The sequence below is a fragment of the Tauraco erythrolophus genome, chromosome 6, assembly GCF_009769465.1.
Source record: "Tauraco erythrolophus isolate bTauEry1 chromosome 6, bTauEry1.pri, whole genome shotgun sequence".
NCBI classification, from domain to species: domain Eukaryota; kingdom Metazoa; phylum Chordata; class Aves; order Musophagiformes; family Musophagidae; genus Tauraco; species Tauraco erythrolophus.
Window position 1 is genome coordinate 46,957,639 of NC_141470.1, and position 23,899 is coordinate 46,981,537.

The 23,899-nt window shown below is 41.1% G+C and overlaps 1 protein-coding gene across 6 annotated transcripts; it reads right to left on the minus strand.

Annotated features, from left to right (window-relative positions):
* Positions 1–600: 600 nt before the first annotated feature.
* Positions 601–23,486, minus strand: MLH3 (mutL homolog 3). Of its 6 annotated transcripts, XM_086612921.1 has the most exons (13): positions 23,460–23,486; positions 19,178–22,545; positions 15,628–15,726; positions 14,888–14,958; positions 11,990–12,094; positions 9,932–10,004; positions 9,208–9,279; positions 8,085–8,193; positions 4,678–4,837; positions 3,451–3,474; positions 3,165–3,246; positions 1,704–1,855; positions 601–1,060 (listed from the first exon to the last, which is right to left on the minus strand). In XM_086612921.1, exons 2-13 carry the CDS (start codon positions 22,470–22,472, stop codon positions 989–991), a joined length of 4,314 nt encoding a protein of 1,437 aa, XP_086469047.1. In that variant the 5' UTR covers positions 22,473–22,545; positions 23,460–23,486; the 3' UTR covers positions 601–988. The 6 variants fall into 6 exon arrangements, 5 of the variants coding, with proteins under 5 accessions (XP_086469047.1, XP_086469048.1, XP_086469049.1 ...); XM_086612922.1 differs by lacking the exon at positions 15,628–15,726; XM_086612923.1 differs by lacking the exons at positions 3,451–3,474; positions 15,628–15,726.
* Positions 23,487–23,899: the final 413 nt, after the last annotated feature.

A 23,899-nucleotide genomic window follows, 5' to 3' on the forward strand; every position in this document is an offset into this window, starting at 1 on the left:
AAGTTCCTGATTTTTGTGAGGGGCAACATGGAGGAATATCTTAGAAATCTCAGGCTCTTGCAGGTCAGTCAGGTCACTTTTCCTTTGTCTCTTTCATCAATGTATGGCGATACACTACAGGACAGTTAAGGCATCAAATGAGAGTAGTTTCCACTCCTTGTTTTGCTTTTGATTCAGCAGATGTCAATATCTATCTGAATTGGTTTTAAGTTGGATGTCTGTGATTAAACAAAGATGTCATCTTTACTGTTCTAAAATAAACTCTACTCCTCTACCTTAGACTGAGACACAAAATAGAACTGGAACTTGTAAAAAAAAATCTGCCTATTATAAAAAATGCCAGGGGTTATTTAGTTATTTCTGTGGGGGTAAGTTCTGTACCCTGAGAATGTGGGGCTCTGCCAGGATTTAGAAATCTCTCACTCAAGAATGCAAACTGCAGGGAGCTGGAGAAAACAGCTGGGTGTGACATTCATTGCCTAGTTAAATAAAAAGTATGGTTTTTGATCCTAAGCTCACCTATATATACCACGAAGCTGGTTGCACCTCATTCCAACCACTGCCATGAGCCCAAGGAAAGAGTTCAGTGTTAATTTTATTAATAAATACCTCCTCATTTTCAAAGCACTATAAAATACATTAATTAAAAGCCTCCCCTCTATTACGGAGAATCATGCTGTGCTTGCAGAGAAAAAGCACTTCAGCAACTGCGTGTGGCTGCAACTTCTTGCCTCCGACAGTCAGGGTGCAGGCTTACAATGTAATTCCTTAATGTTGAAGATGCTTCTCCAGGCTACAAGGGTGGGCTCCTCCTGCCATGTTCTCCTGGCTGGTCTCTGCATCCTAGGTCAGTACTCAGAGCTGAACTTCAGTTACTTCACTGGCTCAGAACTTGGCTCCACACAGGGTATTGTTGTCTGACAACAGGGGAACTTGCATCACACCAACACTTCTAGTGGTTGCAGCTTACAATCTTAACTTTTTTTGATTAGGGTCTTTTTTTTCCAAAGAGGTGCCATGCTCTTGCCATCTTCCGCAGTCTAGCCAAATTAGGTCTAGGCTGGAGGGAGAAAAATTAAGAACAACTAAATCATAACTAAGTAAATGAACTTCAATGCTTCTGTATTCTTTACCCTAATGCAGTCATTGTCAAGTTTTTGCAATATCTAATTCAAAGTCACACCTGACTTCCAACAGAATTCGATTTCATAACTTAATATAGTACAGTAATAGCAAAAGGGAAGGAATAATGTTGTTTTATTATTATTATTATTTAAATGTTGCTTTTTTTTTTCCTTTTTTCCCCATTTTATAGCATCTTAAACTTTGGGGAAGTAGGCATTTGTTTAATTAGCATCTTTGCCACTAGCAGACTATCAGAATTTACATGTTTTCCAAGTTTTACACTTAAAAACTGCAAACACTTTAAATATATGCTTAACTTAAAGGACTCGTGGACCCCATTCAAGTCAATGTGACCATTCAACGAAATATGGTAAGGCCCTTGCTAAAGCATTTGCAGGACAGGTTTAATGTTCTACAGTTTTCTTTTACTGGTAACAGCTACGTAAAAATTCAAGTAAGATACAGCCAGTGGTGATGGTTTCAAACGCGTTCATGCTAGTTCTAACACACACACATGACATGCGTCTGATAATCCAGAGTGTGGATTGTCAGAGGTATATCTGTGTCCCACACAGTACCTGCATGTCCTGTTGTAGATGGTCTATGTCTGCAAGAGGCATCATGGAAGGTCTTCCATGAGCACACTGGAAGGGCAGCTGGCAAGATGACAAAGCTTCAATAAGCCGGCAGCTCTCCTCCAAAGTCAAGCGCTCATTAAACTTAATAGCTCCTGAAAAAAAAAAGACACAAATTCTTGCACATGCTGCCAAAGAGAATTCAAACCACCCAGCAGCCTTCCCTCCACAACTGTGGTTTTCACAGAAAACAGGGCAGCTTCCAAGGATTAGCTGGGAGGCTGCAAAGGCAGCCCAAAGGCTGCGGTATGGCAGAGTTAGGGCTTAGCTCAATTAACCAGCCTGCTGCATAAGCATCAGCTTTCTATGGCCTAAACTTTCACTTAACCCAAGTCTGATGGACGGTAAGATGATTAGTTTTGGGCTTTTCAGATGATGTTGCAAGAGGCAAATGAACTGCTTTTTTCTTTTTTATGTGTGTGTGTGTAAAATGGCTGAAGATGCAACCAGTTCACAAATCGAACAGTATTAAACCAAGATGACAGCTAGTATCAGTTTCATAGACTATGAGTTCTATGTCACTGACAGGCAACAGTTCCAAGACCAAATGCCAGCCCTGCCACTATGTCCTTTCTCACAAGTGAGAACTTAATGGCGTCCATTGGAAATCCAAGCAGAACATTAAGGAGTCATTTCAGAGGTGTTTGCAATCTTTAGCATTCACAGATGCGTAAGACCATCTGCCTTTCAGTCATGCGACTTTTTTAGATAGGGAAAAAGATTATATATTGTCTACCATTTGTAGAATGCAATGAGCGTCTGTGAAAATAGATGCTTTTGGTTCACATTTACCTTTTCAGCATAATCTTGTTAATACTCTATATAGCACAGAAACTGTTACAAAAGGCTAGAGCTACTGCAGTCTATACCTGTGAGATCTGCTCATTTCCAGGTGGTGGAAAGCTGTAGTCCCTTGGAAGATGTAAATTCCTGCTGAACTCCTTCCAAAAATACTTGAAAGGTCACAGGCACATGTAAACTAGCACTTTTGATACTTGTATGAAATAAAAAATGCTTTTTGGGAAGAGTGTATAAGTTTTCCTTCCTGCTTGCTTTCAAGCAGATTCCAGCACCCCTTGCTCCTTCACAGAGCTGTTATTTGAAGGGTTTAGAGTTCACACGGATAAGTGCATCTGAGAACTGTATTCTGTACTTCATGTGAAGGTTGGAAAGTACATTAGACCCATGCATGAATAAATCAGTGCAGTATTGCTTGTCCCTCATAGTGCTGTCCACAGAAAAACCATTATCTCCTCACTCCTATGAAACACACGGTCTGTAATCCTGGAATTTCTGCAAACACATTCTGAAACCACTGTCCCAGAGAGGATGTTGTGTTGAGACAGAAAGGTTAAAAAAAAAAAAAAGAATGAAAGAAAGAAAAGAAAAGTACAGTTTCCCTACCATGACAGGCCTGGGAAGCTAACACCTTCAGAAACGTCAGAGGCAGTGTTCCTCGTGCTCTTCCTCCTGTGGTCTGCACTAGCTAAAAGTAGTAAGGGAACATCATGTTACTTTCCATTTAATAAGAGGAAAAAGAACTGTAACACAAAAGAAACTAAAATGAGGAAAAGATAGTGGATTATCTAGTCCACCTCTCTCGTTTGAGGCTTAGCACACTTACTCCCTTTGGTTCATGCAGTGAGCTTTGCATTGTTACAGTCAACTTTAGAAGCAGAGAGCAACTCACCTCAACTTGTTCTTGAATAAGCTCCTGGAAAGACAAAGGTAGTATCATCAGTTGCTATTTCTCCCTTTGATTGCCCATACCCTGCTTTGTCCACATCTGTGTGTAATTTACTGTGAAACTGCCAGAACCAGGAAAAATGTTGCTGTTGCTAGTACACTGACCACAGTGTGAAAGATTTAGGTGCAAGTCCTGACCTCTCACAAGTATCTTATCAAAACTGTAGACTAATCACTTGCTTTCTCTCTGCATCAGTTTCCTATCTGTAGAATGCGTATAACAGAACTGTTCTGCCTCACAGTGCAACAAATACATGTTATCTTTGAACAGCTGCCCTTTCTTCTTTGGACAATAGTCCTGTGGATTTCATTTCTGGTGTCTAAAATGCAATGAATTCATAATCTACCACAAATAGGCGCTACCAGTCCTAACTAAAATAAAAACGACCACAGAATAGATCTGTTCATGAGATCTTGAGGCATCAGCTGAGTGCTCATGAGGCACAGACCTGATTCCCTCCTCCACCACTTTTCTTGGCTTCCAAATCAGACCAGAAGAGTGCATTTTGCGTTCTTCCTGTTTATAGCAAGGTTGGAAAAGAAAATTGCATCAGATTAATCATCTTCTCTGTTTCTTCTCTTCATATCAAGAGATGTACAGCGAGACTGGACTGATTCACAATGGCTCAGCCTACTGGCTGAAGATGGTACTCTAGAAACAATTTTTAAGGAGTGCTTGAAGCTGTTAACGATTGTGGAGAACTGTTTACAATGGAAACCGCAAGTAATCAGTTCAGCAATTTCTTCCTCAAACTGCAGAACATCTGGAACAGCAGCTTTTAGAAAGCTGCACTGCCCATGTAGAGATTTCATTAAAGCAACTTTAAATCCTAACAAAAATACTTCTGTATCAGCAATATTAATAATTTTAGTGTTCATTCAAGCATTTACCGTTCATTCAAGCATTCATGAGCAGTAAGCTGTTGAAGCATCTGCACTACATACTACTTTTCTTAGCTTCTCCACTACTCCAAGTCTGAAACAGTCTCTTACTGTTTCCGTTATACTTCAGGGATTTCAGTTGTGGGACTATTTAGCTACTAAAAGGGATGGCACCCACATTTGCCAAGGGACTTCATTGTCTCCCTCGTAACAGAGATACTTTAATACCCTGGGCTATTAACACAGAACAAGATCCAGTATCACAATTTCACCCATATCCACAGCTGACCTCCACGATACTTTTAGTGACAGGTTGCCTTTTCCGTCGTAATTCATTGGCTTCTCTTTCTATAAAACACAGTGGCACTTTCTTCACTAGAATCAAGGAGCTGTTGGTCTCAGGAAATGATAATTCAAGACCCAAGTCCTCCAAATTTTTGTAGCAGCAACTGAGGAAAAAATAAAAACAGAAATCACATCAACCACAGTAGCTATATCTCCACAGCATATGCAAGTATTTCTGTAGTCCCCATGTATGTTTCTTCCTGCAGTTTCCAATCTCAAAATCCATGCATCATGAGATTCCAAGTAATTTTGTGCTTTCAGCCTGCATTCAGCCATGTTTTTTCACTCCAATCGACTGTGCATATATCATGTTCCACAACCACAAGATCTAATAGTTCGTGTATTATGTGGGGAGAAGCTTTATGTCTAAATTTATAAATCCATCTTTTCTAAAGATGCACGAGGTGTTTGGTTCAACACACAAACACTCCAAATATTGAAATTACGCAGCATAAAGACTCCTTTAAGTCTAACCTAAAAAAATGTTGGCAGTTGACATATAATAACAAATACTGACAACGGAAAAAAATACTGTAAAAAATTTATGCTGGTCTAATGAACTTTATATCCTACTAAGCAAAGAGAATCCAGAAAAGAACAACCTCTGGTGAATCTGACATATGTCACCCTGTGGATGGAAAAATACACACGAAAACAGGATTTCACAGTCAGATGAGAACTTGTCTTCAAAATGAAAACAACTGTAACAATATATAGTTTATGTTATTAACTCCAGGAATATTCACTTAAAACAAAGGTGTTGGAGGTCAATTTTAGAAAAGAGATTCATTGAACAAAAAAGAAGCTAATCTAAACTTACTAAAATCAGTCAGGATAATAATACAATTATTAGCCTCCATATGGAGATGGCTTGTGTAATTCTACCCAAAAAAAGAAGACATGTATAGCCTTCAGCAACAGCAGAAAAAGACAGAAAAAGCCCATTGTGGTGAAATGACAGAATCCAAGCAGCTATTGAAGTTAATTAGGCCTTTTTTTTTTTTTTAAGGGGGAAAAAAAAAAAGGAAGTTCAAGAGAGTCAACAGAACAATGCATTACTACAATGCCTAGTAGACAAATAACAGAATCAAAGCTGCAGGTGAACCAGAGGTCCAGCTGAACTATTAAATAGCAAGCAGAGCTGAAGAGAAAGGTCTTTTAGGGAAGTTAACTTATTTCATTACATCGATCTTTACCACAGAACACAGTCATATTCTGCCAGCAACAGTAACAACAGAATTTAGATTTTTTACATAGTACTTTTAATTCGTAACTTTTTAGTAAGGATAGTCTCACAGAGTGATTGCAAAGACACAAACTGCCAATAAATAGTGATAAAGAGCAACACAATAAAAGCACTGGTAAGACAGCATCAGTATATGTCAGCACCAGTAAGCTTCTTTAATCAATTATCTTAAGTGATAACTGAAAATCACAACTGGCATCCCACTGTGCTGAATAATTTAACCAGCGTCCTTAAAAGAAAACCATGCCTCTCTGATTTACTTTATCTTACTGATTTTTGTAGTATGTTTGTGATATAGCTAATGAAGAAAAGTAGCTCACAGAATTTATTTAGTCTTTCGAAAAGCCTTTGATGCTGTCTCTTAAAAGTGGCTAGAAATGCAAATGCAAAAAAGTAGTCATGGATAGAAAGTAACATTTGTCATGATATAGAGACTATAGAAAAAGGTATGCTGGCAACAGTTGGTCAATGTTCAACAGGACGTGAGTCCTGATCTGTATCTTCATAATTGTTTATTAATGACGTGGAAAAGAAGGGGCATGGTCAAGCAGGAAAATTTGTAGAAAACACCAAATGATTTAGGTTAGCTGAGACTAAACATGTCGTTGAACTCAATTAGAACTTAAAACAAGTAGAAAAATGATGAACGAAATCAGTAGGATGAATTGAAAAGGTATAAAGGAAAATGGACGAACAAACCGAACTCACTGCTCCTCCTAAAGACAAATAAATGCACGTTATCAGGAGTAATTTGATTTATTTGTACATTTTGTTGGCTTCTACATAAATAGCAAAAATTTAAAAAAACACCACAACTCTGTGTTTCATTGTCATGACCATTCAATAAACAAGCAGTTCATGCAAGCAGCAGCAGCCAAAAAAGCAGATAAAATATCAGGTGTGGCTATAACAGACAGAAAACACGGGCACAACTGCAAAACTACTGTACAAATCACTGAGATACCCTCACTTGGTACCCTGTATTCAATTTTGGCCGCTCAGTCTCAAAAGTAGATACATCAGAAATCGAAGACACTCCAAGATGAGTGCAAAAATAATTCAAAGTCGAACAAGAGGCATTAAAAATATCGTGATGTTAGCAAGAACATCACTGAGAGGTGGGAACAACAAAGGCATCCAAATATTACTGAACTATGAACAGCAATGGTTACGTTCTCACATTTTTTCCTAAGGCAAGTGGAACATAATAGTGCTTTACACTTTCCTTTGGAATTTCTGGTATTGGCCATCGTCACACAAAAGAGTTACCAAACGGATACAGCAGTGAAACTGTTATGATTGGAATACACTCAAAAAGGGCCTTACACCAAACAAGTGTATCCCTATAATAGGCAATAATCTTAAAGGAATGATTTCAAAAGTGTCAAGTTTGTCACAGGCATCACAAAAAGAGCAGTTTAAGAATAACGAGGTAGTTCTGTGAATGTTAAGATAGAACTTCATCTGAAAATGAAGAACAATGCAGGGAAAAAAACCTCACAAATGTATGTGGCAGGTGACAGACACGGATTTTGAGGAAAAAAGCTTGATTAGTGTCCAATAGGTCTGCAATAGTCCATAAACTCTTGCAGTACAAAAGTTAAATATCCTAATAGTTAGGCCACCATTCTGAAACATTTGGGAAACAGTGCTCATTAGTTACTCTTGGCAGGCACCTAGGATTAAGGAATGTGTTTTTGAAGGATTCACAATACAAACTTTGATATTCCATCCTGCTCTTCTCAAACAGTGCCTATTAAACCAGTGACTAGATCGACACCATGAGCATTGCACTCTGGTGTGCGCTCCCAAGTCCTGAGCCCTAGACAGTAGGATCTGTTGGAGACTGCTTTGCCACTCTTCTGGCCCATACATGAAGGTTTACTTTCCCAGGGAAACCACAGCACATTGCAGAAGCACAGAGATGGAATGCCACAGGGTTTTGTCTTGGGCAGTTATAACGACGTGCCTGAGAAGCACACCTGTTTTTCCTCAGCACAGAAATAGCCGACTGGTCTCAACTCATGGTTACCTGGCAATATATAGAGATCTGCCTGGTCAACAGAGCCGTCTCCAAATGTTTAGAGCTACTGGCCATTACTCACCGTAGAAATCTTCTTTGTTCTTCTGTAACTTCAATCTCCAAAGGGGGAGAGATGGAGGAGGACAGTAATTTCTTCTTGCCACATGCTGCAGCTTCCTTCTCATAGGAATCTGTGAATGAATCATTTAGAAGTATCCTCTCTTAGAATATTTACGCAGGCATTACCCTTAATGACCCTATGGTTTGGCATGTAGTCCTCTGTTTGGATTAAAAAGTGACCACAGAATGCCTTCTCCTGAAACTTGCAGAGGACTGGGAATGTCACAAACCAGACTTCTAGTCTCTGGGGACAGGCTGGTTAATGGCACTTCAGTTTTTCCCACCAGTTCCAAAAAAGAATCACCCTAAATAGCAAAAAAAATCTACTGATATATTTAATCCAACTCACAGAGAGCAATTTTTCCACATAAAAGACTGATATAAATGACATTAAAATACTATTCATTAAGCATTTCTCCCTTCAGTCTTAAACTTTTTTCAGTACTTGACCAAAAGGAGCAGAGTTCCTGGAACGCTCTCTGCAGAAACTGCCCAGTATTTACTGATGAAAGAGAAGGTCAGTGATTTTTAAGTACTTGATGGATGGCTATTGTGCTTTTTAACACTGAAACCAATGGCTAATGAGCTTACAGAGAAGACCATTATCCCTTTGCAAACAGTTTCAGACTGTGGAAATTTTAGGCTTTAAGTACAGTATCCAGCTAAAAAAGAATCAGATGAACTATGCTCTTTACTCTGCACCTATGTTTTATTCTTCACAGCATAACCACATAATCTTATTGATGTTGTTCTATTTCCTCCTCATTGTTTTTCCTATCAGTCTTCCTGCTCTTTTGTTATGTCAGAGCTATTTTAGTTTGATAGTTCTGTGGGTAGGGAGTGTATCTTCTATTTTTGGAAATGCTGTAACAATTTTCAGCTACCAATACTATGACTGCTACAGATACTTGAATGTCTGCACTCTGCTAGAGATTAGGATAAAGATGACAAATGAATATCCTGTTGGTTCCACACATCCCAGATTTATCCTGACAATAAGTTAGTCAGCAAGCTTTCCCTTTCAGACAGCTTGTTTGCACTTTTCTGTGCACTATCTTTCTTCCGAAGACCATCTGAAACCTCACCTGCAATAAGCTGCTCCAAGCGGATCCGTTCATGAGCTGCATGTTGGTCCACCAAAATCAAGAGGTTCCCATCTGAAAGTGTACCACAAGAGATGAGAAATAGGCAACTTTGTACCAGATAACTGCACAGGTTGGGAAGAATGACCACTCTTTAAAGGCCACATTTAGAAGATAACTACCGGCCAGTTTTACAGAAATAAAGTGAGGAGGAGGATATGTTGGCAGAACATAAAGTCACTACAGAACAGAAATTTAGTGATCCAAACTGGCATTTAAATTAAAGTAATTAGATTGAGTCAGAACCTCTTGTCTACTGACATCTTCATCTAACTTCAGAATGAGAGCTGAGGTCACCCACAAACTGTTCTTTTTAACGTGGTCTTTAAAAATGTTACAAAAACTACTGGGTTTTAATGCCTTTTTTGTACAGCTTCAGCAAGCTTCACCAATGAACATGTCCAGACACTGTGAACGGAGTCTGAAAGATGTTAGTAATTTGAGTACAATCTATTTTTATAACACTAATCTAAAGGCAGTAGGAACATTCAACAACGTCCAAAATAAAGATAAAGAAGATCCAGGAAATTTCAAGTGAAGACTAACATTTTCCTCTACTCACAATATCATCCCAAGGCAAGAAGAGAATACAAATAGGACAGTGTTCCCTCTGCAGTCTAACTGGACTTGACAGCCGCCTCAACTTCATGTTAATAACCACTCTTACCTGCTTCTTTATCCATTTCATTCCTAGTGTTGATTAAACAAGCGATAAATTTATTGTCCACTTGCTGAAGAACCTGTAAGACACTCAGAAAAATCATTACCCACTTTTAAAATGAAGCTAAACAAAAGAAGATGACAATCAAAACGGATCAAGTGCAACAAATAGCTAATAGGATGATTAGGAGAGCAGAAACCACATCTTTTCTAAACCCAAAGGCTTAAAGAATTTAGCCTAGCAAAACTGAGACTGAGAAGGTACAGAATTATTGTTTATAAATACAGTGGGAGGCTGAATATGGAAAAGGCAGCAATTATTTAAGCTAAAAGACAACACTGGCAGAAGGTTAAATGACCATAAATCGCTCATGAAACAGTTTAGACTGGAATTAAGAGAAAGTTTCAAAGTATCCAAGAAAATAATTCTGGATCAATTCTTTCAAAGAGAGTCACAAGGGCAAGAGCTCTACTTGTTCTAAAGTGGAGCTGGAAATTCACAGAATGGATTAAATGCTCATGTAGAAGACTCCTTTAATTGGGAATTAAAGCTGTGCACAGTAACTCTTGAGTATTTGACTTGCCAAAATCACCAAAAGAGAATGTAAAAAAAAAAAAAGCCTTTTTAACCTGTCCTGTGTTTAAGGACTTGTGCTGATCACCTGTAGGAGCCAGGAAGCATTTTTTTCCCTTCATTTTCTGATGTAAAATTTGCCTCTGTGGCTTGATTCCACCCTCCCCTCTAGCATCAGAAATCAAGCAGAGCTACAGGGAATACCGAGCAGGGACGCACAATGCTTTCAGTATCTTATTTTAGATTTAAATTAACAGATGTAGAGTTAGAGAAGAATTTCTCCCCAAGTCACATAGATAGAGCTCACTGTGAATTCTCTGTCTCACAACATGTGCCTTGATGATCTCCTAGGTAAAAACGAATAGATGATTCTGTTCCTTTGCAGGGATGCAAGACATTAATGACTCTTTTTATGGTGCTTTTGGTCTTTTCTACAGAGATTCTCAAAATTGCTACAGGGTACTGAAGGCAGTATTTAGCTTTACCTTCTTAAAAACATTATGCAGGTTAACTACAGAACCACTCAGTAAGTTTTAAAGAACAGTTCTTACTATGAGGAGTGAACAGAAAAATGGTACCTTCCATTTTCCAGCTTTTCTCTCATCTTTTTGAAACATAATCTGTTTACTGTAATAACTTTATTTACTCCTGTTATTCTTGCACACACAACATAAGTAATGGAATCATTTGGATCCTTGTCCACTCTGGAGATCAACATTACCATGTCCCACACGGTCAGAACCTGCAATCTCAAAGCCAGCAACCTGATTGCATGAGAATAATGCTAACTGGGCCTGTAAACCTTTTGTAATCGGGATGCAAGAGGGAAAGAACTCACTTTGGCATTTCTACCCAGGCAAAACATCAAAGAATGTAAGTTGAAGCTATATACATTTACATTAGCTTTTAAGCTAACATTCAAAACATTTGATAAAGCAGCACTAAAACAGTTAAACTTGATGCTATGATGCTGTTTTTAAGAATCATGTTTCAGAGCAGACATAAATCTTAAAGTGAAATTTCAAGTCTTTCAATGAAATCTGGGATTTGCTCTTGAAACCACTATTCTGAAGAATTACATTTCTAAGGTCAATAAACATGGAAGATAAAGCACACAGATTTCAGAGGAATACAAACTAAGCAAATGCCTGCAATAAATGTAAAAAACCTGTCCACTGAAACATCATTTAGTTAACAGTGTTTCTAAGCAGCAGTAACAGGGCTGCCTCTTGATTTGATTTAATCACACGGTCAAGGAATTTTAGAGTCACTTGCAGATAGCTGATTAACCATGAGATGATACTAAGATTAGGCCTGACATATATGTCTGCCTGTACCATACAGCAACAAGGAATTCTGTTTGTACTTGTAAAAATTAGGGATATTAACTATTTCCCTGGCTACCTCTTTTCCACCAGGCAGAAGCATCAGCAAATCCCATATGCTGAGTGGGAATTTGAGGGTGAAAACTAGTAATAGATCATATTGTACCTGCATTGAATGAACCATGTCTTTGGTGAAACGATAAGGATACAAGATATTATGAATTTTCACAGCCAGATTGTCCGCCTGACTGTTGGTCACATCAACAGCAATCTGTAAAAACAGAACCACAGATCAAGCAGGCTATAAAGGATATGGCAAAAAACTCAAATGCACACAAAACGTCCCCAACAAACCAGCCTTAAGAAAAAACGGAAATAACTCCATATTTTGACAAACCAAGGTTTTTACTCAAGAAAGCACTAACTAAAGATACCATCCAGCAATCCCTCCACTTCCATTCCCATATACTTTCCCATATGGACACTACCTACTAACTTCAATGCACTCCGCTGATTTCAAGTACCTACCAGAAAACCTGAAGTTAATTACCAGCCTACGTGAGCTCTCAACGGATTGCATTACAAAAGATGTATTACCCTGAAATGAGTCAGAGGACGCGTCACAGCAGCAGCTGAACAGAACTGTTCCTATTCAGAAACTCACCAGCAGGTGGTTTGCTACTCCGTCCCTATTGTTTGCAGGTGGAAGTGGTGACATACATATGTTTACACACACACAACATGACGATTAAAGATAATACTACCTCATGACAACAAAGGAAGTTTTTCTAAAAGCTCCAACATTGTTTCCCTCTCACATGCTATAATCCTGCCAGGCTATACAAACAACTATAGTAAAATACACTTTTAAGACCCATTGCATCTCAGAGAAGAAAGCTAGGTTATTTTAACTCTGTCCACAAAGAGGACAGACATTGTATTACAATTCTGCCATCCTTTAACTTTTAATTTTAAGATGACTATCTCTGTAGAGGGAAAGGGAGCTTATAATAATGTTTTGCTTTTGAAATGACATAAGGAAAAAGATTAGCCTGATACCTGCTTCTTTGACTTTGAGTAAATCCACAACAATAAAAGGATTTTATAGGTATGTGAGAGAAAAAAGGAAAACAAGAGAGAATGTGGGGCCTCTCCGGAAGGATACGGGTGACCTGGTTACTGAGGACATGGAGAAGGCTGAAATATTCAACAACTTTTTTGCCTCAGTCTTCACTGGCAACCACTCGAACCACACCACCCAAATCACAGAGGATGCTGGCTGGGTCTGGGAGAGTGAAGAACCACCCAGGGTAGGAGTAGATCAGGTCCGGGAACACCTAGAGAACCTGAAGGTGCACAAGTCCATGGGACCTGATGAGATACATGCACGGGTCCCGAAGGAACTGGCAGCTGAAGTTGCTAGGCCACTAGCCATCATATTTGAGAGGTCCTGGCAGTCTGGTGAGGTTCCTACAGATTGGAAAAGGGCAAACATAACCCTCATCTTTAAAAAGGGGACCAAGAACAACCTGGGAAACTACAGACCAGTCAGCCTTACCTCTGTGCCAGGTAAAATCATGGAACAGATTCTCCTGGTAGCTGTACCAAGGCACATAAAAAATAACCAAGTGGTTGGTGACAGCCAACACGGCTTCACTAGGGGCAAGTCGTGCCTGACTAATTTAGTGGCCTTCTACGACAAAGCTACAGCACTGGTTGACGTGGGTAAAGTAACGGATGTCGTTTTCCTGGACTTGTGCAAGGCGTTTGACACTGTCCCACATGACATCCTTGTCTCTAAAATGGAGAGACACAGATTTGACAGATGGACCACTCAGTGGATAAAGAACTGGCTGGCTGGTCGCACTCAGAGTTGTGGTCAATGGTGCGATGTCTACATGGAGACCAGTGTCAAGCAGTGTCCCACAGGGGTCTGTTCTGGGTCCAGTGCTGTTCAACATCTTTGTCAGCGACATGGATGACGGCATTGAGTGCACCCTCAGTAAGTTTGCCTATGACACCAAGCTGTGTGGTGCCGTGGACTCACTTGAGGGAAAAGATGCCGTACAGAGGGACCTTGATAGGCTTGAGAAATGGGCCAGTGCTAACTGCATGAGCTTCAACAAGTCAAAATGCAAGGTCCTTCACCTGGGTCAGGCCAATCCTAGGCACAAATACAAACTGGGCACAGAGTGGGTTGAGAGCAGTCCTGAAGAGAAGGATTTGGTGGTGTTTATAGATGAGAAGCTCAACATGAGCCGGCAGTGCGCTCATGCAGCCCAGAAGGCCAACCACATCCTGGGATGTTTCAAGAGAAGCGTTGTCAGCAGGTCAAGAGAGGTGATTCTCCCCCTTTACTCTGCTCTTGTGAGACCCCACTTCGAATACTGTGTCCAGTTCTGGTGTCCCCACCATAAGAGAGACATAGATTTGTTGGAGCGTGTTCAGAGGAGGGCCACAAAGATGATCCAAGGGCTGGAGCACCTCTGCTACGAGGACAGGTTGCGGGAGCCTTGAAAAGAGAAGACTTCGGAGGGACCTAATAGCTGCCTTCCAATACCTGAAGGGAACCTACAGGAAGGCTGGGGAGGGACTTTTTACAAGAGTGTCCACTGATAGGACAAGGGGAAATGGGTTTAAGTTGAAGGAGAACAGATTTAAATTAGATCTTAGGAAGAAATTCTTCAGTACGAGGGTGGTAAGACTTTGGAATAGATTGCCCAGAGAAGTTGTGGATGTCCCCTCCCTGGAGGTGTTCAAGGCCAGGTTGGACAGAGCCTTGAGTAGCCTGATCTAGTTGAGAGGCGTCCCTGCCCATGACAGGGAGGTTGGATTAGATGATCCCTAAGGTCCCTTCCAGCCTATGCCATTCTATGATTCTATGATAATGACTTACATATAAAGAGCCTATAAAAATACGTAACTGCCAGGTCTATAGTCTAATATACCACTCAATAACTTACATGCAACGGTTACAGTATTTGCAATTTTGGTCCCCATGTCAGAAAATAAGAGAAGGCTAAACCGACTCCTATTTTAGCATGAGATGCAAGATAATCCTTACCTCTGGGCAGGGAACAAAAACAGGATTATCCCATTCTGAAAGCAACGACTGGAGAGACTCCCCTTCAGCATCTAGGAAAGAACGCATAGATAATACAGGGACTAGCACCATCCTTCAATAGAAGGTGCATTGGGTACCTCTGCCTCACATAAGTATTACTTTTCTTTTTTCCATCATAAAAAGGGGAGAATGTAGAAATAGATAGTGGAACAGGAGACTGGGCTTCTCTATTGTCTGCTTTAACTAGGAAGGACACTGTGCAGCTTTCTGACTCCTAAACATACTGCAGCACAATTCAACAGGCCCTGGAAATGGGGTGGGGGGGTGGCGGGGAGAGGGAAAGAAAGACCTGTTCAGCTACCCACTCCCTGTGGACAAAGCCACATACCAAAAAGATGATTTCATCCTTTCCACCACAAAAAAAAAAAGTGAGGATTGAAGCTATTTTTCACATTCCAAGGTTGGAACAAGTACAAAGAAGGGAGTAGGTAATTATTCTTAATCTACTGACATAATTCAACAAAGAACTGGGTATTTCATCCTGTAAATAAGTACCCCCTAACCTGCCTTCAACCCTAAAACATTTTTTTTTCCAGTTCTAGATTTGAGATGACTCACACAGTTCCATTGTTAACAGACCTTGAGTAATTCTGGGTTCCTGTTAGGACATCTGGGAGAATTCTTTGATTTTTTTTTTTTTTTTTAACACAGAACACTGTGTCCTGGAAAGCTGGCCCTACCTCTCAGATCCTGGCTTGCTAGAGTCTTCTCTTTTCGAGGTCTAGGAAGGAAGGGTTGCACAATCTCACTTCTAAAGGGATGGCACCTGAACTGAATCCCTAAACACAATATAAATTTACTGCTGCAGATTCAACAGAATGTAAAATTACAAAAAGCTATATAATTATTATATTCTCACAAACGAGCGTGTGCTTGGCCCTGTACAAATCAGAGTATTCTGCAGATTTTGCAATCTAACATTGAGAAATAACAGCATACATGTAAAAAGCTGAGAATTATCAGACACACTTGCATCAGGAAATGTATTATTTTAAAATATTACCATGGCTTCTGCAAGACTGTCCTTCTTAAAAATTGGTTGCTGGTTTAATCACATAAGAATTATTTCCAGAATTAGTGCAATTAAAAGTGTTATCCCCAAAGGAAAGAGGAGGCATATAGTAAAGTCTGTCAGACATCAAAACACTTTTGACTTCCCTCTGTTAAGGTGTGGCAAAACTGTCAATCTATCACCACTCTTATCAATACTCAATACAGTTATCAGGAACTTGGAAAACTAAAAACTACAAGTCAGTAAGACCACATGAGATATCAGAATAAGCTTAATAACCTGTTCCTACCCACCCAGAAATGATTTAATGATATTACAAACCAGCACTGTTATCAAGATTATTAAGAAAAGTGGCTCAGATTTCCAGCACAGTGGTAAACATTTCACCCTTCCTTTGGTACAATTCAGACTTCTATTCTTTGTGAAATAATAATGAATTAATAAAGTTCCTTTCTACTAAGAAATTAAGGGTGTGCATTCAGGAAAAGTGGCGGAGTGATAAAGTCAAAGAAAACCAGCTGTGTGCTGATAAGCTCAGTATGAAAAGGCTCTATGAGATCCTAGGCCAGCCCGTAGACTGTTTTCTCCATTCCAGTAAGGACCAATGACGGCCATACCCTGGGGACTGAGAATCTTTTCAAGAATCCAAACTGGCAGCCCAGCATGGGAGAGTAACTCAGCATCCCAGCAATCTGTGGCAAATTGAAGAATGCTACTTAATTCAGTCTTTCACAGAACTTTTACAGCTATTATCACTGAAAAATATTATCCCTCAAAGTTTACACAAGCATCTGTCATCTGTGAACAAAAGTCCAGTACTTTATACACAGAATCATAAACAAAGATTAATTTCCTTGCTTTTTGTGGCAGGGAAAATCCTTGTTAAGGACAGGTATTTTTCATAAAGTTAGGATTTTCTTGTCCAAAGGCCAGTGAGAATTCAGAGCTGGCAGAGATATTATTAATATGAATTTTCTGATAAGTAACATCACAAAAGGTGTTGAGGGTAATAATGTATCTACTTTATACATGCAAACCACATGCAATTACCACACTTGAGTATTTGTTTTCAGTTGCCTCAATTAGATCATTAAAATATGCTGGCGTAATGACCTATCAGTCAATAATGTAATAAAAGTATCAAAAAACACAAACGTAGCTGGCCTAACAGTGAAGACCAAGATGAACTGGGATGTAAACTTACTACAAATACGTAGCATTAGATTATTCAAAAAGGCATCTGATGGTGAAATGAGGCTTGATAAATTTTCCTGTGGCCATCAATTTAATCGGCACAAAGATGCCCGAGTCTAACCTAGAAAATCTAGCATTTCTGTTGTGCACATGGCATGCAACTGGAAAAAATAGCAGATGGGCACTGCTGTCATGGAAAAGAGATATGGATTCTTACCTCCTTCCACCTGCCACCAACCAGTGTAATTTCCCTAAATTTGTGTATGAGATGCTGTTCTTAATAAATCACGGGGTTATGAAATTCTAAGTCAATACCACCGGGTTACTGACACTACTCTAAAAAGCAAAATGAAAGCATACATGGCAAGTGAAGAAATTATTCCACTCCTGGGTCTTAAGAGAAGTCCAAACCATCCTTCAACATCAAGAGACAAGAATGCTGTGTTAGGACACAGTTATGTTTATTCCTATTACTAAAAAGAATGAATATCCTTTGCTTGAAAAATGTGTGAAAGAACATGTTTGTTGAACTTTGGAAATCTAAGATTTATAGGGTCTAGCCAGAGTCCAAACACACTGTGAAGGTTTGAGAGGTCCAACCTTCAAGCTAAGAAAAGTAAAAAAGCTGCAGTAGACATCTCACCAAAGAGTAACACCACTGACAGAGTTAAGAGTGACACCATTGATACGATGGAGAGCAACACCAATGATAAACCTAAGAGAGGACAATGCCATTGGAGATGAAAAGATGCAACACAATATACATCTTCAAAGACTATAGACTATACATAATCTGAAAGCATAAGGGCACGTGAGGTGTTCTCTTCATAAGCATGAATGCGCTATCCAAACATTTTGGATAGAAGATCAAGCTCCACATCTCAGTGCTTTGGCTAGCTACTAAACAGCACTGTGGGCAGCCCAAATCGGTAAACCACAGAAATTAAAAGTGCTAGTCAAGGAGTGTACATTTGTGCTTGCAAGTAATTTTACTTAATAAAAACAGAGATGCTCTTCTTGTAACAAACTTACTTTAGTGGAACACAACAGGCATTATGAATTATTGTTAATAAGGAATAGCTTAACAACCAAAACACCTATTGCACCAATGGTTCTATGACTGGTGATAAAGAAGGAAGTGACAGACAAAAATGGAAAAAACAGAGGCTATCGTGATTGATTCAACAATTATTTCACAGGAGAACTATCTAGAAAAAGGTCCAAACTACTTTTTCAAAACAAGTTATACAGTGGAAAATACGGTCTCCATGACGAACGGCTGCATCTTTGCTCATAAAATCTGCCCACGGACAGACTGAGGAACAACTTTGAACAAAGATATATCCATTGAAGGGAAAATTATCAAAGACACTATTTGCCAAATGAGATCAGGAGGACACAGAAAGCCAAATTCGACAGACAGATCAATGAAGACTGATGAACAACACAATGCTGAAAAACCAATACAATGTAGTGTCCCGTCAGCCCTGGAAAAGCTCCATCATCAAACCACCAACAAAGCTGTATAACATCTCCTACAAATCTAAGGATGAAGGAACAACCTTCCAAAATCTGCAGAAAAGAGACTACAGGTTCTCAATTAAAAAGTTACATTTTTGTTAATTTTTCAAGGGTTGTTTTAAATGTTGTATCCCTTCAGGACAAAATGTTAAAAACCACAAATTTTTTTCTAGTACGCTTAAAGTGTGCCTCTCACTTTATATATGACAACAATTACATATAACTGTGATTATAGTAAATGTCATGATGCTGTCTGTTAATTGACAAGGTGTTGACACTTCTTTTTACTGTCTTATTAAAAACTATCTTTTAATATCTTGAATGTTAATGTGTTACTGTCTCCACAGTCTCCACCACTGTCCTGTTTTTCATACAGGTATTAGAAGTAAGGCAGTGGATATTTCAGTACAAACTGTCAGGTGCTGTCAGCAAGATATTTTATGCACCTAGCAGAACAGTTTTCTTCATCCCATTTGTACAACCACCACCATCATCCCTCTTACCGTTCGCTGAGACAACATTTACAGCCATTGTTGTTACATCTTGAATGCAGGCAGCTCGAAATCCTTCGGTAGGAGGAGTGCCGTAGGTGCTCAGTCCAGTTGCTCTATTGATGTATATCGTCTTACCCGACGAAACATCAAAATCTTGCAGCCAGTCAGAACACCACAAATTATTCCTGGGGTCACCTGTGCTTGTGTTGTCTGCAGAGAATTCCAAGTTACTTGGGAAGGTCCTATGGGAAACCTCAGTATCTTTCAAATTTTGTTCTGAGGATTCAGCTAACGTACCTTTATCTTTACAGGTGACGTCAGTACAATCCTTTTTAGCAGGTAATGATAAAACACTGCTTGAAGAGACTGTGTACTCCCCTTCCATGCTGCTGAGTGGTGACGGGCTGACAGTGATTTTCATGGACTTTGCTCTCGTACCGTCTGATTGCGAGCACGCATCCACCTCAGAAATGCTGTAATTACATCCCTTCATTTTTTCCACTGAGGATTTATACGTTTGACAAGCGTCAAACAAAAAATCAGTATTTGAAGATTCAAGATCAAAATGGTAGTCATCTTTCCTACTTGAATCTGTTTGGAATTGTTCACCAAGTTGTTCTGCTTCTTTGAGGTCACTTTTCATTCTGGACAGTTTGGATGATAATGATCCTGGAGATCTTTTACAACTTGTGCTATTTTTACTAACCTGACAGTAATCAGACAATGTCAAAGGACTCTGACAAAGGGCTCGTTTGTCCTGTGACGTTTCTCTACTGCAGTTCTCTTCCAGAGAACCAAAAACTTGGCTACTGTTATTAGAATCTATATACTCCAAAGCTGACGTTTCACAAGTGCTCACACTACTGTGGTTGTCATTCTCATTCTTTGAAAAGTCACAATTAGCTTGTGAATTAAAAACTGGGAGACCAAATTCACTCTGCTCTGACAATGGTGCTGGTAGCGTACGCTTGACTTTCCCATAATATCTCCTGAACTTTTCTAAAGAACCCAGCTGTGTGGACAAGCTCAGCTTCTTAGAGGGCTGAGATCTTGGCACAGCTATTTGTCTTTTCATGCTTTTTATAACTTTATTGTGAGGAACAATTGAAGAGGTTGCCAACAGCAATTCTGTAACATTCGATGTCTCATAATGTCTTTTACTGGTGGCAACAGGCATAGCTGTCCCCTGGCTCACTTGATTTGACAAAGTTTTGTTCTCTAACCACTCATTACCATCAGCCATGCATACTTCTCTAGTGTAAGGAGATGTATATTCTTTATTGGTATTACTGGAAACATCCTTAGCATTTAAAGACTGGATGGGAAAACTCACTTTGTGGCCAAAAATATCCTTGGCACTGACAGGGCCAGGTCTACACCGCGCGGTTAATGCAGGATTTGTTTCTGTTTGTTCATATTCCTGTGGGGGTTCATGGTGCCTAACACGCGTTATGAGGCCTGCAGAGCACAATTTTACCGGTAATGAAGTAACAGCCTCTCTTCCAGCATCATCTATCACTTCAGCTCTTTCCCCGTCTCTTCTTCGTGCATTACACAGTCTCATCAAGGAAGTTCCAGAGACAGTTGCTGGTCCCATTGCTGTGTCAGTAGAGTCTTCTCTCTCAGGCGATAACTGAATAACATCATGGTTTACCATATGGACCGTACTACTTTTCTGCGCTACTTTGCCTTGCTGGCTTCCCACATCTTTTATGTAATTCTCTGCACAACGCTGCAGGTCACTACAACTGTCTGGTTTCTTTGTTTCTGATCTGGCCCCTCCACTAAAAGAGGACTGACGATGCTCTGAAGGTTTCAGATGAGTATCAGACGCTTTTTGGGAACTGTTGATGTCTTTTGGCTCCTGCTCTGAGATATTTGATATAACGAAATCAGAAGCTGTGTCATCTTTGCTGGGCTGTGGAATCTCCACTTCGTTGTTTCTACATGGATCAGATGGTTCAGCAATCTTCTGATCTGGGGCGATTCCAGTTTCCTGTAGATTTTTATTTGACTCTGTAAGATTCCAAGATATTTTTCCAGTCCCAGATTTCCTTTTGACATCTTTTGATTGCAAGTTACACATTTGATAGGAATCCACGATTTCATCACATGCTTTCTTAAAATTGTCTTGGATGCTCTTCTCATCGCAGAGCGAGGGCTTCAGAGCTGGAGCATTATACAAACAAAAGTCATTATCTTCATTAAATTCTCTGATGTCCTCACTACATGGTTCAATAAATAAATGTTCTCGTTTCAAAAATATTTTCACTCCTTCCTCTATGCAAGTTAGAAGTACCTCCCAGTTCTGGAACTCAATTAGAGTTTTTGCAGGTTCCAGACACACATCATAGTCACTGTATGCACAGGTCATGTTGAGAATAAAGATCCCGTACAACTCTGAGCCAGAACGATGACGACCAGGACTTGAACTAGCCTGTCTGCTCACAGGGCCACTTTTTGCCTTGCAAATGACACTTTCTTTTCTTAATAAAAAATCAATCAGTTTATGTAGTCTTGTCTTTAAAACAAGCCTTCTATTCACATACAAGAACTGCATATTCTTGTTGTAATGTCCCTCAATACTGATATAACCACTTAGCTCAAATTCCCCAGATTTATGATTTATTTTTCGTAACTTCTGCGATCTGCCCAGTCCATAAATTTGACAAAATCGAGAGTATACATCTCTTGTCTTAGGGAGCTGAAGCACCATAGAACAAGAAACGTCATTCCTTAAAGAAAGTGAAACAGAGGGATGCATCAGTGAAACAGCCTCCACTTTCTGTCTCACTCTCTCAAACTCCAACACAGGATCCATACACTTTCTCCTCACTGGTAATTGATGGAACAGATTACACACGGTCACTGTAGTTCCGCCACTTGGTCTACTCGATTCAGCTTCGCAGACTTCCAGTGCTTGCCCATTGTGAAATAGCTTCACAAATGTTTTTGCCGTCTTGCTGGTCTTAGATGAAACTTCCACTACACTGGCCATGTTGGCTATGCTTGCCACAGCCTCCCCTCTAAAGCCGTAGAACGTCAGGTTCTCCAAGTCTCCCACTGAACTGCACTTGCTGGTGAAGTACCGCTTTCCCATTGCGTTTAAGTCCTCTTTCCCCATCCCGGAGCCGTTGTCCACCACCTGGACCTTCAAAGCTTCCAGATCCACCCTGATAGCTACACATGTTGCTCTGGCATCAATGCTATTGAGGACAAGCTCCTCGACACACTGCCCCAGTGAGTTGATAGTCACTCCAGAACGCAGCCTGGCTCGCACATCTTCCGCCAGACATTTGATCATGTCAAAATCAGATAGATGAGAAACCCAAGAAACTGCAGGGCGATCACTCTTCCATGTTCCTTAAAACAACCTTCTGGGTGGAGAGGGAAAAAAAAAAAAAAAGAAAAAGAAAATAAATACAAATGAAAGGCCTGAAAAAAACTTTCATTTATTGCATTCACCCTCATAAATATACTTTTGTTAATTTTCCTGGTATTCAGAGGCTTTTTCTGTGATTACTTTCCTGCTCAGGCTTTGATTACACATCATTAGTGCCTTCAGGGTAGGTGGCCAGAACCCCAGTCTATGCTCCTTACTAACAACACGGGTGATTCTCAAACTTAACAGAATTCCAACCATGATACAGCTAAACTCAAATGACCTGCAAGTAAAAGGCTTCTGCTTCCATTTTTATCAAAAATATATAGAAGGTATCACCAAGAGGCAGGCACAGAGCTGCTTTCCTCTCATTTTTACCTCAGTTTCCTCACATAAATCCAGAGTGTCGCATTCTGGCCAAAGAGCATCTGCTGTAATTCAACCAAGAAAGGAATAAAGCAGACTTGGGAATGGCTGTGGAACACTGAGTAAGAGAAGCCACTGTTTCCAGTCCTGTCCTTGATGACTACCGGTTTCTTACAGGTATTCGAGGGACACCCCTGCGCCCCTCAGGCAGCGCTCCCCACGCAGCTTCGCGAGCGCTGCTCGCCCTCCCTAGGGCTCCGGTGCCCGGCTGTGCGACAGGCACCCAGGGCTCCCCGGCCCCAGCGGCAGGAGAGGGCGGCCGAGCCCCGCTCCCAGGCTCGCTGTCCCCGCGGCGCGCAGGAGCCGCGGCCAGTCACGCCCTCCCCTCCCCGCCTGGGCCTCTGCCCGCTCCCGAGAGAAGCGGCGCCCGGAGGCAGGCGCCCGCCGGGACGGGACGGGACGGGGCGCTGACAGGAGAGGCGGCCTCGCCTCACCGGCAGCGCAGGGCGGTACCCCCCCGCCCCGTTCTCAGCCCCTCGGTACCCGGTGGCCGGGGGGCGGAGGGGCTCCACAACGGCCACGGCGCGAGACCAACCGTCGCGGGCTGCCCGGCCCGCACGCGGCTCCTACGGGAGGGCAACGGCCAGCGACGGCCCGGGCCGGGAGAGCACGGCGCCTGCGCAGCTGCGGGCGGGGCGGCCGCAGGGACCGGGGGACTACGGCTCCCAGCAGGCCTGGCGCCCGCGGGCAATGCATGCTGGGAGCTGTAGTTCCCGTCCCGCGCCAGGCCGCAGCCGGGCCTGTGGCGGCCACTGCAGGACCACGGCCAGAAACGGCTGCGGGAAGCACACCTTCCCCCGGGCCGTTTCCCTCAGAGCGGCACCAGGGGCTGCTCGTAACACCTCACGGTCCCGCGGGGTCAGGCAGCACCGACAGGATCCCGCTTGAAGGGCCCAATCCACTCGACCCCCAATTGACACATC